Source organism: Telopea speciosissima, chromosome 1 (assembly GCF_018873765.1).
Source record: "Telopea speciosissima isolate NSW1024214 ecotype Mountain lineage chromosome 1, Tspe_v1, whole genome shotgun sequence".
Taxonomy (NCBI): Eukaryota; Viridiplantae; Streptophyta; class Magnoliopsida; order Proteales; family Proteaceae; genus Telopea; species Telopea speciosissima.
In genome coordinates this window covers 76,072,152-76,086,007 of record NC_057916.1, presented here as the reverse complement: position 1 = coordinate 76,086,007, position 13,856 = coordinate 76,072,152, and the positions used below count along the sequence as shown (strand labels likewise).

Sequence of the window (13,856 nt, the reverse complement as noted above, 5' to 3'; positions counted from 1 at the left end):
GTTGCAGAACGCAAACTTCAATAATCTTAAATCATCTATATGAGCCTTGGCTCTTTACAAGCTAATTATAATTACTAAAGCATAAACCTAATCTGAACAGGAAAGTAAAATCCTATTGCTAAGCAACATAAATAAGAAGCATAATAATGAAAGGAAACCTTCTCACGCAAGTGAGGGAGTTCTTATTGAATTAAACAACTTAATTTAAAAGCTTAAGGTGGGCCTTGGTAGAATGGTTAAGTTGCGCTATTGCAACCTGTTGGTTGCGGGTTCAGAACTTGAAAACAGCCTCTCCTGCAAAGCAGGGGGGTAAAGTTGCGCACAGTTTTCCCTTACAGATCCTGCGGTAACAGGAGCCTCGTGCACTAGGATGACTACATGTCTACATTAACAACAACAAGAGGAAGTCTGCCCTTTCCCAGTTCCTGCTTTCTCCTTTCAGCACGACCCTCAAAAAGCCTTTGTCAATAAGCCCCTTAGGGAGAGGGGCCCCTCTCTGATAAAGAAGGAAATGATATAATCTCAATTTTATGACAAATCTGGTCCAATGGCTGTTCTCCACTAACCACAAAGATATAGGGACTCTATTTCATCTTCAGTGCCATTGGAGTGATGGACACATGCTTCTTGTCGAGCTCAGCTTGCTTTCCTTGTGAACCGCTTCCCCCTCTTAGTCAAGCACAAGCTCCTGACTCAGCTGCTTTCGTGGCACACGAGGGCGGCTAGCCTGCCTACACCTATGTGATCTCATCTTTGCATTTTCTATAAAGCCAGGATCGGATCTAATATTGGCTCTATAGCGGAAAAGGTCCTTCATGTACTATATCCCATCCATCCTAAACCTTAGCCCAGAGAAAGTCACAAAAAAGGACCTAGGTAGGGAATCTCTGTCCACTATTTTTTTAACTTAATTTAAAAGCCAACTAGCTAACTAATGAAGCAAATCCCGTATGTCTACCTTCTACTTATATTTTAAGCCTATTAAAGCGGCCCATTACAATGAAAACACATGGGATCAAAGGCTCAACACATACATAACCCAACACAAAGCTTATTGCCAATAAAATAAGTCCTTTAGGTGACTTATCTGCACCAGTGACTCCCTTCTACCACTTCAATTAACCCAGGTATTTGGAACCTCACTCCATGTTCTTACGTAATCTTCAATTTAGACCAAGCCGTACCACGTTGCTACATTATTTGTTCATTATTGAAGATGACCTACCCATCACAATACTATCTTGTCAACAATTGATGAAACCCCCAACTTCCCTCAAATGTATTCTTATTCCATCCATCCAAGTCTTGCCACCCATCCATCTGAACATTCTCATCTCAGCTATACTCATTTTTATGATTTGTTATTATTGCCCATATTTAGCACATGCTCGCATTATAACCATTTCAAAAATTCACTCATTAGTTTTAATGGGATGCATCATTCCCAGGACAAACCGAGAGCTCCACCCCCCACCTCACTGCCATGTCATATTAATAGTGCCAATCGCCCTATCTACCTAGTTTTTTGAGAGACTCTCTGAACGGGTGAAGGGAGTTGTATAATGGGTCCTCTAGGTCTCCATTTTGTCTATGCTCTCGGCTCTCCTCCAACTCCTTGATGGAGACCATGTGTGTTGTATCTCATTATATTTTCTCTATTTTAATCTAATATAATTTTTTGTACATCAAAAACTTTAGAGGAGAAACTACGCCAGCATTTGTTGTCGGTCTCAAGCCCAGATAAAGGAGGAGAGTTGGTGCATCAGGTCAACAGCTGGCATTGAAAAAAACCTAAGCAAAACCCTTTTACATAGATTCTAGAACCTTATATTATCAATGTTATGCCAGGGCAAGCGATGGGCTACACTATGACCTGGGTGTAGTGAAAAGTGAGCAAGGATTAGCTAGCGAGTCCCCTCTAAGCGACACGCCACATCAACGTCCGGATGCGGTGACAAGTAGGCATGGGTTCTTGCACCGTGGACGAATGCAGGTAAAGAAGCTAGTCCAAAAGCATAAGATTAAATAAGCATCTTGGAACATTGGATCTTTAACGGGTAAGAGTCTAGAATAGATAGATGTTACGAGGAGAACAAGGATTAACATAGCCTGTATTCAAGAGACTAGACGGAAGGGTAAAAAATATAAGGAGTTGTACAACTTTAAACTATGGTATACAGGGGGATAAAAGTAACACAAGTGTAGTGGGCATAGTAATGAATAAAGATTTAAAGAACGATGTAGTGGACGTTAAGAGATTTGGAGATAGGATTATATCCATCAAACTTGTGTTGGAGAAAGAGGTTGTCAATATAATTAGCACTTACGCACCTCAAGTAGGATTAGATGAAAGTAGTAAGTAAAAATTTTGGGAACACATGGATGGATTAGTGCAAGTTTTAGCCAAGGAGAAAAGATTATTATAGGGGATGATCTGAATAAAAATGTTGTGAAATATCATACAGGCTATGAAGGTGTAAATGGAGGATATGGTTTTGGACAGAGGAATGAGGAGATAATCTCAGTTTAGATTTTGTTATGGCATATGATTTATCCATTGTAACCACTTGCTTTGAAAAGAGAGAAGAGCATTTAGTTACCTTCAAAAGTGGGCATCATAGTAGCCAAATAGATCTTCCTAACTAAAAGGTCTGATAGATTGTTATGTAAGGACTATAATGTTATACCAGGGGAGAGCCTAACCACACAACATACATTGGTGGTCATGGATATGTGCCTCGCTAAGCAGAATCTTAAGAAAGGTGAGCTTATTTGCCGTAGTAATGTAGTTCTAGATTAGTAGAAGACCAACTAGAAGCTAGTATCCAGGATTTGCTATGAACGGGGTAATTCGGCTAGGTCAAAATAGGTGAAAATTGCAAAATTAGGGTTAGGGTTTGATGGTAGAGTTATGCTAAGTTGATGTAGGGGAGTCTTCCAGTGAAGGTCTTCCTAAGTTTTAACGTCTATGCCTTTTAAATAGAAACGGCAACAAGGATAGGGTTAGGGTTATGGTTTCGGGTTTTCGAAAAGAGGAAAAGATGGATTTTTAGGGTTTATGATGGTCAGATGAGGGAGCAACTTGGATAGAGTTTCCCAATGGGTGAGGGGAGAATTCGATCCAAATATGGAAGGGTTTTGATAGCCGGTTAGGTCTGGGCAGAATTTTGGTCTTGGGAAAATTGAAAACAAAAAGGGGAATTTAGGGTTTGGGCTGTGAGAGGATTAGAAGAAGCATTGTTGGGGATGGGGATGATTCAAACTCACTGTTGTTGCAGAATTCCCTTGGCATCAGCTTGTTTGGTTGATAAACTTTAATAAAAATTGAATCTTTAACTAGAACTAGAAGGAGAGCTTGCAAAAGAACCACCTCAGCTTCATACCGCAAGGTGTCGATTGGATCAAACACCAATGCCACCAGCCTTGATCAAACATATGACAAAAATCTTCAATGGAGAAGAAGAGCAGCAAAAGCTTTTCATTAATATCAAAATTTGTGTTCAATACTTGTCCCCCTTTACAACCTTATATAAAAGACTGAAAAATAGACTCCTACACTAAAAAGGAAAGAACTAACCCAATCCTTAACCCATTAGGTAACTTAAACTGACTAGGAAACTAGAATAGACTCAAACAGAGTCCTAATCCAGTTCCACTAAACTCTAAAAAGAAAACTACTAAAATCACCTAAATTGAACCGTTAGTTGAACCGGTTCAATTTATAACAAAAAACACCAAAATAAAACTAAGTATGCAACTAAAACAACTAATTACCCAGATTTTAGGCAAAAAAAAGTGGCATATTATTGTATTACATAGAAAACCCATGGGATCAAAGACCCAACACGTATATAACCCAACCCTAGACTTACTCTTAATAAAAGAAGCTTATTTTGGTGATGCAGATTCTACATCACCTAAGATAAGGTGGTGGAGCTTAAAACCAGGTACTTTGAAATCGCTTATTGGAAAGTGGGACTTTGAGGGAGACACTAATACGATGTGGAACGAGATGACTACTTGTATTAAGAAGGCCGCTAAAGATGTCCTACGTGAATCGAAAGGGAAACATCATTCCTCTAGGGAGACTTGGTCGTAGGATGATAAGGTTCAAATAACCATTAAGACTAAGAAAGCTCGTTTTAAGACGTGGCAAAGGACTAAGGATGTAGAGGATCTAAAAAGGAATAAGTTTGCCAGAAATGAAGCTAAGCAGAATGTGGGGAAAAAAAAAGGGCAAAGAAATATGAAGATCTTTATAACAATTTGAGTACAAAGGAAGGGGGAAAATCTATTTATAAGATAGCTAAAATGGGGGAAAGGAAGAGTAGAGATCTCGATCATGTTAGGTGTATTAAAAGTTAAGATAGTAAAGTACTAATAAGGAATGATAAAATTAAGGAGATGGAGAGACTATTTCTGCAACCTATTAGATGAAGACACTTCAAGTAATAGTGTCCCAAAAAAGTGCATTGCCCATCAAGACACCAATCACACCACATATCATAGATATATACAAAAAATTAGGGTGCCTGAAGTAAAAGAAGCTTTAAGGAGGATCAAAGTCGGCAAGGCGGCCCAGATAAGGTCCTAATAGAAGCGTGGAAGAGCATAGGAATCTGCGATTTATCTTGACTAACCAAGCTATTTAATAAGATTATGAACCCCACAAGAAAAATGCCAGATGATTGGAGGAGAGGAATTGTTGTTCCAATTTGTAAAAATAAAGGCGATATCTAGAGCTGCAATAACTATAGAGACATAAAACTAATGAGTCATACTATGAAATTATGGGAGAGGATTATTGAAATCCACTTAAGACAAGAAACTAATATTACGGAGAACCAATTTGGTTTTATGCCATGGAGATCCACGACAGAAGCAATTACTTACTTAAGAGACTCATGGAAAGATTTAGAGATTGCAAGAAGGATATTCATATGGTCTTAATTGACCTAAAAAAAGCTTATAATAGAATCCCTAGAGAGTTAATCTAGCAAGTACTAGAGAGGAGAAGTGTTTCAAGTAAATATGTGAACATAATTAAAGATATGCATGATGATATGGTGACTAGTGTAAGAATTGTGGGGATCAAGTAGTGAATTCAAGATGAGGTTCCCTAGAGAGTTAATCTAGCAAGTACTAGAGAGGAGAAGTGTTCTAAGCCCTTATTTGTTTATGCTTATCATAGATGATTTGACCAGACACATTCAAGATGAGGTTCCCTAGTGTATGCTTTTTGCTGATGATATTGTTTTGGTGGACGAGACAAAAGCAGTGATTAACACCAAATTGGAGTTATGGAGATCAACCTTGGAATAAAAAAGATTTAAGATAAGTAGAACAAAGAAGGAGTACATGGTGTGTAACTTTAGTTACACTAGGATGGATAATGAGGTGGTGAAAATTGATGAGAGGTAGATTCTGCAAAGTGATTATTTTAGGTATTTGGGCTCAATCATAAATAAAGAAAGTGATAGAGGATAAAGTTTCACAAAGAATTAAAATAGGACGGATGGAGGACTGCCCTTCGACACTTCTTTCGCCATACAACCCATCCTTCGGAGGTAGAAGAAAAGGTACTATATTTATCTATATATCTATATTTTAGGGCCCCAGAACGCTAAAAAGGTGAGGGAGAAGCAAGCCGAACCTCTGATCGATCTAGACACATAAATAATTCTCGGGGTCATTTGAATACTAAGGGAGGGCCAGGCCAGCCAATAATAGTATTCAAATTCAATAATTGTCCATTGTTAGTAAGTGCTCCAGTAATTAGTTAGTCTTCGGTGGAGAGGTGCATTCGGAGTATTGTGTGATTGACGTATTCCTTTAAAACTTGAAGGAAAATTTTATAGGACAATCTTACGACCAGCTATGATATATGGTGCAGAATGTTGGGCAACTAAGAAACATCATATAAGTAAACTCGATGTACGGAGATGAGGATGTTGAGATGGATGAGACAGAACTAGGAAGGATAAAGTAAGGAATCTCATATTGAGCTAATTTGGGAGTAGCTCCGTACATGATAAGCTACAAGAAAGTTGTTTGAGGTAGCATAGCCACGTTTAACGGAGGCCTTTGGATGCTTCAGTACGGAGGAGTGATTTGATAAAGATTGAATGACCTAAAAGAGCCAGGGGCGGATCTAAAATGACCCTAGGAATTGAGGTGAGGAAAGAAATGCACAGCTTAGCCTTGTATCAAGTATGACCTCAAATAGAACTGATTGGAGGGCAAGGATCCAGGTAGCTGACCACTTCTAGTTGGGTTAAGGCTGAGTAGTAGTTGTTGTTGTTCTTGGAGTTGTAAAACCTTTAGTGGAGAACTAATGCTGAATTTTTAGTTACAAAAATTTTTCCACCCCTTTTGTAGCCTTAACACTAAGGATAAACTCAAGTTATTAGTGCTAATTTAGACAACTAGCTAACCGAGACCAGAAACAAATAAAAGACCGATATTTGAAGTTCATTGACTTCAACCATCAACCAATCCACATAAATCGAGGTTAATAATGCGGAAAAATACAAAATGAAAATATATTACAAGAACAGATTCCCAAGACATTATCCATACCTTTAGTTCATTAGGTGACATGTTAAGAATTGTTGAAGGTTCCAACTCTCTTTTTACCAGACGTCTGGCTAACATCGCATTGCTCTGTCACAAGTTATTCAACATTGAAAATTATCAGGTCATGTGATACTCCTTTTAAAAGGAACAGATAAATATTGCTAAAACATCAGCAACCCGGTAGTTGTCAAACAATGACATCCATCTAAATTTTAGAATTTGCAAAAAAAAAAAGGGGGGGTTAAACTAACAAGTCTTTTCTTTTCCAGATGTTTCAAAAGAGGTCTATTAGGTCCTATAACAAGGTTATTAGGTGCACTAAACAAATGCAACATTATGTGAAAATAATGGAAAGCCCTCTACAGGTAACAAAATGAAAACAGCACTCCGGGCTCTGATATACTGTGTTGTTCAGTTGTTCCATTTTGAATGCAGTTCTCATTATCATTGATGGCAAACATAACATTTACTTGCATCAAAGAGTTGGTCCAGCTCTGTTTCCTAAGCTGCTTCAATAATAAATATCAATGTCTACAGACATCCAAACAAGAGAGTGAACATTATTATTTTCTGCAATGCGGTAAATGATGTAGATTCTGCCCAGAAGAGGAAGAAGCAGAAGAACCATCGAACCAGGTACTTTTTGGGCCAGAACTGGACCAACTCGAGCCAGCCCAGCAGGGCTTCTAGAAGCTGCTCAAAGATGCTCCACGATTTTGAGTTTTGACATCTTCTCCTTCGACCAGTCAACTAGGATTGGTGCACCTTAGTTTCTATTTTTGCAGCCTTTAGTAGGTTACTATATTTACTAGTTTCTAATTTTGTTCCTTGCATGTTGGCTGAACTATAAAGCCTAGTTTCTATTTTCATTAGGTTTTTATTTTCAGAAGTTGCTATTTCTTAAGTTTCTAATTTTGTAAGCTGGCATATTCCATTAAATAGGCAGTCCCTCTTGTAATAGAAACAGATTTTGGAGAATAGAATTTTCAGGCCATGTTGCCATCGGTTATGGGAGAAATTCCATGTTTCAACAGCTGGGTTAGTTGTGGGTGAGAGACCCAATCCGAGAGAGCCATTCCCCTATCCCCCCCCCCTCTCTTCTATCTTCTCCTCCTTTGCAATCGATCTCTTGTTGTGTTGCTGCTACCCTGTGATCAATACAAGTGTTGTAATGACTCACTGGAAGGCTGCAGTTAATCCCCATATGCATCAAGGCTGCTGTCGCTGATCAACATAAGGAGATTTTCATACCTTGAGGATTCAGTTCTGCCCCAAGTTCAGGCTGCAACTTCAAGGCTGCATATCTCCACATTCATCCATCGAAATCCGCTGGGATTTGGAGCATAGAACCACAACATCAACCCCTCCATTCGATCCCCATGTCTACCCCATTCCATTGGCTGGAATCTTCCATATCCGCAAACCTTCTATTTTCATTCCCCCTTCATAACTTTACTTCTGTCCATCAAAATGACACCAAACTTGCTACAGATCACCTACTCCACAAGGCCTCCACTCGATCCTCATTGGAGTAAACAAAGTGCTGGATTGTGAAATAACTCTTAACCTTCTATTTTGGTGTCGCTGTCATATCTTCCAAATTTCAATTCAATCATCAGAATCAAGTGAAACTTTCAGCAGTGCTTCTACTCCATACAAGCACCAATTGATCTGAATTTGGTTCCCTTCCAAGGCTGGTTTGGCTTTAATCCATTGATTTATACTTTCTAATTTTGTGATCTGTTGATAATTGGTGATCTGGTCATCCTATTCTGTCCCTGTCTGGAGGGTTTGCTGAATACTCTGGGGCCTACACTCGACCTTGCTATCAGCCCTACTGAGTGGCTGAATTTTGGATTACAACCCAAGTTTTACATCTGAGTTTCGGCCCTTCTTATGCCCTGATGTTGGGGTTAATTTTGAGTGACTGCTGTGAACTATTGTGGGTTATTTGGGACTAAATTAAGGTTAATTTAGTCTTACATTAGTTAATACCTTTATTTTTCCATTGTTGTAATAACATATGACATTGTGTTCAACCTAGCATAACTTAAGCAAATCCAACGCAACATGGTGGCTTCTTGAGCTCCAATTTAACCAGTCTCTTTTATGTGCCAAGGTGTCCATGACCCAAAACTTAATGATCCTGCCCCAAACTATAAATTCTAATCATTTTTTATTTCTCCTTTTGTATTTTTCCACAATCTCACCTTTACCCCCTTATGATCTATATTTGACCTTTATAACCCCATATTAAATATATATATTCACATTTAAATGATGAAAAGTACCAGGAAATATGGCCTGCAATATAATATAAGCACCCACCTTGGGAGCCTTGGCCTTGCAAAGGCGATTGGCCACTGTGAGTCTGTGACTGGCCTAGGTGCCATGATAACTAAGCAACCTTGATGCAGATAAATCACAGATGTGGGGGCTTATTTTAGTAGAAATAAGTCTTGGATTAGGTTATATATGTGTTGGGCCTTTGGTCTAATGGGACACTTTAATGGGCCTCAATTATGGGTAAGAAGTAGGAATACGGGATTTACATTATTAGTTTAGTTTTGGTTCTTCTCCACATTTTTACAGGTTGATCCAGGAATTTGCCTATAATTTTTTCAACTGATATGTCGATATAGAAAGATCTCCTTATTTCTTCACCGCGGGATCTCGCGTCATTTTCTTGAAAAGATGTAAGTGTTATCTTTCATTGATTAATTGTTATTTCCTTCGGTTGTTGAGGATAGTCTTGTATGAATAGAACTCCTTTTCCAATATTAGATAAAGTTTTTAACTTTTAATCATATGGAACACCAATTCTAACTAAGGTAGAGTTTTAGTTCTAAACTTCTAATGGATATCTATTTGTATTATGGATAGAGCTTCCTATTTCAAGTATACTTTCCTATTGTAAGTGCACCTTTAGTTCTACATAAACAATGTAAGGATTAAAGCCTCCCCATGGTTTTTAATATTGAATAAAGCTTGGCTCTGCTTGATGGGATTTCAGTCTAGTTCCAGGTGGGATGTTTGGTCCACATCTTTCTTCTATTTCTGCATTCTCCTAGACTATCAATCATTAATTCAGGTCAGTAGTTTCTTCAAGTTCCTGCACATACTATAATTCTGGAAATTTCAGATTCTTGCTTATCACCATAGGTATTCCAATTCTGATCTCAGATTTGACAATCAAACCCTATCCTGAACTTATCCATGGTTTTAATTTCAGAACCTGACATCAGATCATTAGAATCTTACTACTACTCTATTTTTGTGGGGTGCAAACCCGCAGAGGGGGAAATTTATTAAGCCACACAAGGCAAAAATTGAAGTAGAATCTTTAGAAGATCCTCAAGTAAAGAGGACTCCCAAAGCCCCTTAAAGGATAATACACAACCCCCTTACAAATAGAGTGGGTGACTACATTTTCAGACCTAGCAACATGAGTAAAAAACAGGACTCGAGACATGCCTGTATGAGCTTTATATCCATGATTATGGTGGAGATTTCAGTAGGTAGCTGGAAGGCTTCATCAGTCAAGCAGTGAATCACAGTGACAATCCGAATAAAAGACAACAATGTTAGTCCAGCATGGATAACTGTAATTAATCCCATTTTGAGTGTGAGAGCCGAACTAGGGTACAAATGATCCCTAGCAACTAAGAGCAATTTCCACTGATCATCAAGGATAAGGCAGCCCAACCCATGGCTTTCGGCTTTGAAGAGAGTGCTGCATCCGTGAAAATGAGGAGAGAACCCCCTGCTGAATTCATATTTGTGGGTGGAAGGTGGATGAAATTGATGTACCGATGCAGAGGAGTATCTTCCATACTCCCACAAGAAGAAAAGGGGTCAGCAGGCCCAGCTGAAGGCCTAGCTCTCAGACAGGTGTTCCAGCCCATTTGCGGGCTTATTCCAGCCCATTTGCGGGCTTATTCCAGCCCATATGTTGGCTCATTAGTTAGTTACTTAATTTTTAATTTAAGTTGTTAAGGTTTCCTAGTTAAACTATGTTTCCTTTTTAAGTTACGGTTGTAATTAGCAATAAAAATTTTTATAGTTAGACTATGATCAGATTTCCTAGTCAGAGTAGGAATAGATTTTTTCTTTTCTATTTAAACTTTGTAGAGCCAAGGGCTCCTCACGATTTATTGAATTGAAGCTCGAAGTTTTGGAACACCGCTGTGAGAATCAGTTAGCGACTCGGCCATGGTGGGAAGCTAGGACAGAGGGAGTCTGATCCTGTCGGTGGGAAAACTGTGCTATCTTTTTATCTTTCTTCTTGCTATGTTTTTACTCCAAACCAGGTACTGATTTTGTCTCTTACCGATTAGTTTTCTGTTCTGACTTTCATACTCTGGTTAGTTTAGATTTCTCATTAGATCTGGTTAATGCTACTAGTGATCCATCCCTTTTATTAAAATTCTCATAAATCTTAGATTTAACCACTGGCAGCACCCTGATTTAACCCAGTTTTCAGCCAACTTTGTTATTGCACCTGAGATTGATTTACGTACTAGGTGATGCAGGTTCAAAGACTTATGTTCGAAAGAAGAAGAAGAAGAAGTCAAAGCTGTCCAAGTAGTATTACTGTTAGCAGTTAGTTTATACTTAGTTTTTATTTGATGTAATAAGTCATGTGACTACTTAAGTGGTCACATGATCCCCTTTTTATTAAATTTTTTTTTTTTTATGTAGTCATGTGACCTTTTTAAGTGGCCACATGACAGAATCGGCTAGCTTTTATTTAAGTGTTTTAGTAGTCATCTGACCAACTTAAGTTAGTCACATGACCTTTTAAGTGACTTGTAATAGAGCTCGGGTAGGGGGGGGAGTCATTCCTTCTCCTAGGTTGGTTAGGAGTAGGCCTTCGGCCCATTATAAATAAAGTAAATTTTGTGGGGGGTATTCTCACCTCCGATTTTTGAAAACTCTCTCAAGCTGCTCTGTAACTTATTCTTCACCAATGAAGATTGTCTTGTGTATGATCAAGACTGGTGGTATTGGTGTTTGATCCAATCGACACCTTGCAGTTTGAAGCCTGGGTGGTTCTTTTGAAACTCCCATTAAAGTTCAATTCAAGTTCTGGTTTTTATTCAAGACATGGAACAAGAACTCGCGAGATCTCCTCAAATATCTCGCTATTTCAAAAGCTCGAGACGAGATGAAGAGCAAAATGGAAAGTTACAATGTCTCGATCGAGATCTCGCCAAGATCTCAATGGTTTTGGTCATCTCAGTGGAAAATCTTAGTAGTTTTGGTCATCTTGGTGGGAAATCTTCGTATACAGACACCTATTTATGCAAACCTTGGTATACAAACACTTGTTTATGCCAGAAACCAGGACAGACACTTATTTCTTTGAAAGCTTTCCAACAAGTCCAAGATTGCTTAAATCTGATTTATTTTGAAAGAGTTATGTACCGGTCAAACTTAATTTGGTGTGCACGAATGCTGTCAAAAACACTCTAAATGAAAATATTTTTGTAGCCATCAAAACAAATGAATATTTTACCGCACTTTTGGCTTTCAGCAATGTTTTACCATATTAAGAATTATGGAATTTTTAGATTTGAGAAAAACCCCAACATTAGAAAGTTGAAAATTGCACACACCGCCGAAAATTCAGTTTTTGTTCATGAATTGGGGGGTGACTTTTTATCCTTTTGGATTTTTATTTTTTAACTATTTTTATTAGATTCAAATAGGTGGTATTTGCTTATTTATGAATAATATCTTAAGTAAATACAAAAACATTTACTTAAATAATATTAGGCATAAATAAGTGTCTGTCCTGGTCTCTAGCATAAGTGTTTGTCTTGGTTTCCCACTAAGTGAAACTCCTATTTGGATTTTGATTTTTCAAAATCTGATAGTATCATTGTGTTTAAATGGCCCAAAATAGGCTTTATACCAACTTTCATGACCAAACTTGGTCTAAAACCCAGAAACCAGCCATCGAGTTCCAAAAAAAAAAAAATTACCCCAACTTGCTTTTTGGCCAGGTCGAAACCTGTACTCGCGACGAGTTCTTAAACCTTGATTCAAGATTTACAATCAAACAAGCTGCTGCCAAGGAATTCTGCAACAACAGTGAGTTTTACTCATCCCAGCCCTAACCATTCTTCTTCTAATCCTATAAACTACCAAACCCTAAAGTCTCCTCCATCTCTAAACCTTCCTCTACAATCCATTCACAGTCCAGCCCATTCCAACCGTAGGAAATCATCCATATTTGTATCGAGGACTTCCCTCCCTTTATAGGAAACTCGATCAAAGTTGCAGCCCTAATTGACAACTCTAACCCTAGAAACTCCACTCAACCATCTTTCCCAAGACCCTAACCCTAACCATAAAACCTTGCTGCCGAGCCTATAAACAGTCACTGGTTTGTTAACGGTTAACGTAACCTTCACCGGAAGACTCCTACTTGCTGCCTAGACCAAACCCTAACCCCCACTAAACCCAAACCCTAATTTGACCAAAATCACCAATTTTGACCTAACCAAATTACTGTTCAGACCAGATCCAGGTCATTTGTCTCCCAGTTTGACAATTCAAACCTAAGACTAAATTAAGTGGTATCAGAGCCATGGATGAACATCGTCAACCAGTGCTGCCAGCAGCACCCGACCCTATGGCAAAGTTTATCGAGATGTTTCAGCAACTACAAGCTGATCACAGAGCTATGAATGAAAGGTTGCAGAAAATTGAGCTACGTTAAGTTACTCCGGTAAGGGATAGTAACATACCAATGGAAGAGGACAGATATCAAGCAGTCTCAAGTTCGAAGACTCCCCAACATCAACTTGACCTAATACCTTTTGATTACTTTGAATCTGGCCATCAGATTTTAAACAGATTTGGGATTTTTGTTGATCATATCTAGAGTAAGACTCGACCTAAGTTTGGGGCTGTTTTATTGCTTGGATTTGGTTTAATTTAATCTCTCTCTTGTTTGCTGCATCTCAGTTTCAGATAACTTATCTAATTACTTTCGATCCAACCGTTAGATCACTCTAATCTTCTGAAGGATATCAATACTACTTGTTTGTGATTGAATCCTAAAGTATAACCTTCATCTGAGAAGGTTGACTTTTCTGATTTGGGTTTGCTTGGGATCTCGCCCGGGAGTTTATCCCATCTACACCCCCCCCCATGTACCCTTGGTGGGCTATGAGGGGCAGCAGAAAAAGACAAATTCTATTCCACCATCCTATTCACCATTTCTATCCATGGTCTAAAAGCTGGTAAAGTTACCTTAAAGACCGTTCCAT

At 38.5% G+C, this 13,856-nt stretch overlaps 1 protein-coding gene across 4 annotated transcripts in view; it reads right to left on the bottom strand.

The window, feature by feature from the left end:
• LOC122665872 overlaps positions 1-13,856 on the bottom strand; it is a 29,849-nt gene that overhangs the window by 8,271 nt on the left and 7,722 nt on the right. For 2 of the 4 annotated variants that reach the window (XM_043862008.1, XM_043862025.1), the window contains exon 5: positions 6,580-6,661. The exons of 1 other annotated variant lie outside the window; for it this stretch is intronic. In XM_043862008.1, the coding sequence (XP_043717943.1) occupies positions 6,580-6,661 (82 nt within the window). Of the gene's footprint in view, positions 1-6,579; positions 6,664-13,856 lie in introns of all 4 variants that reach the window. One more of the 4 variants, XM_043862012.1, reaches the window with a different exon arrangement.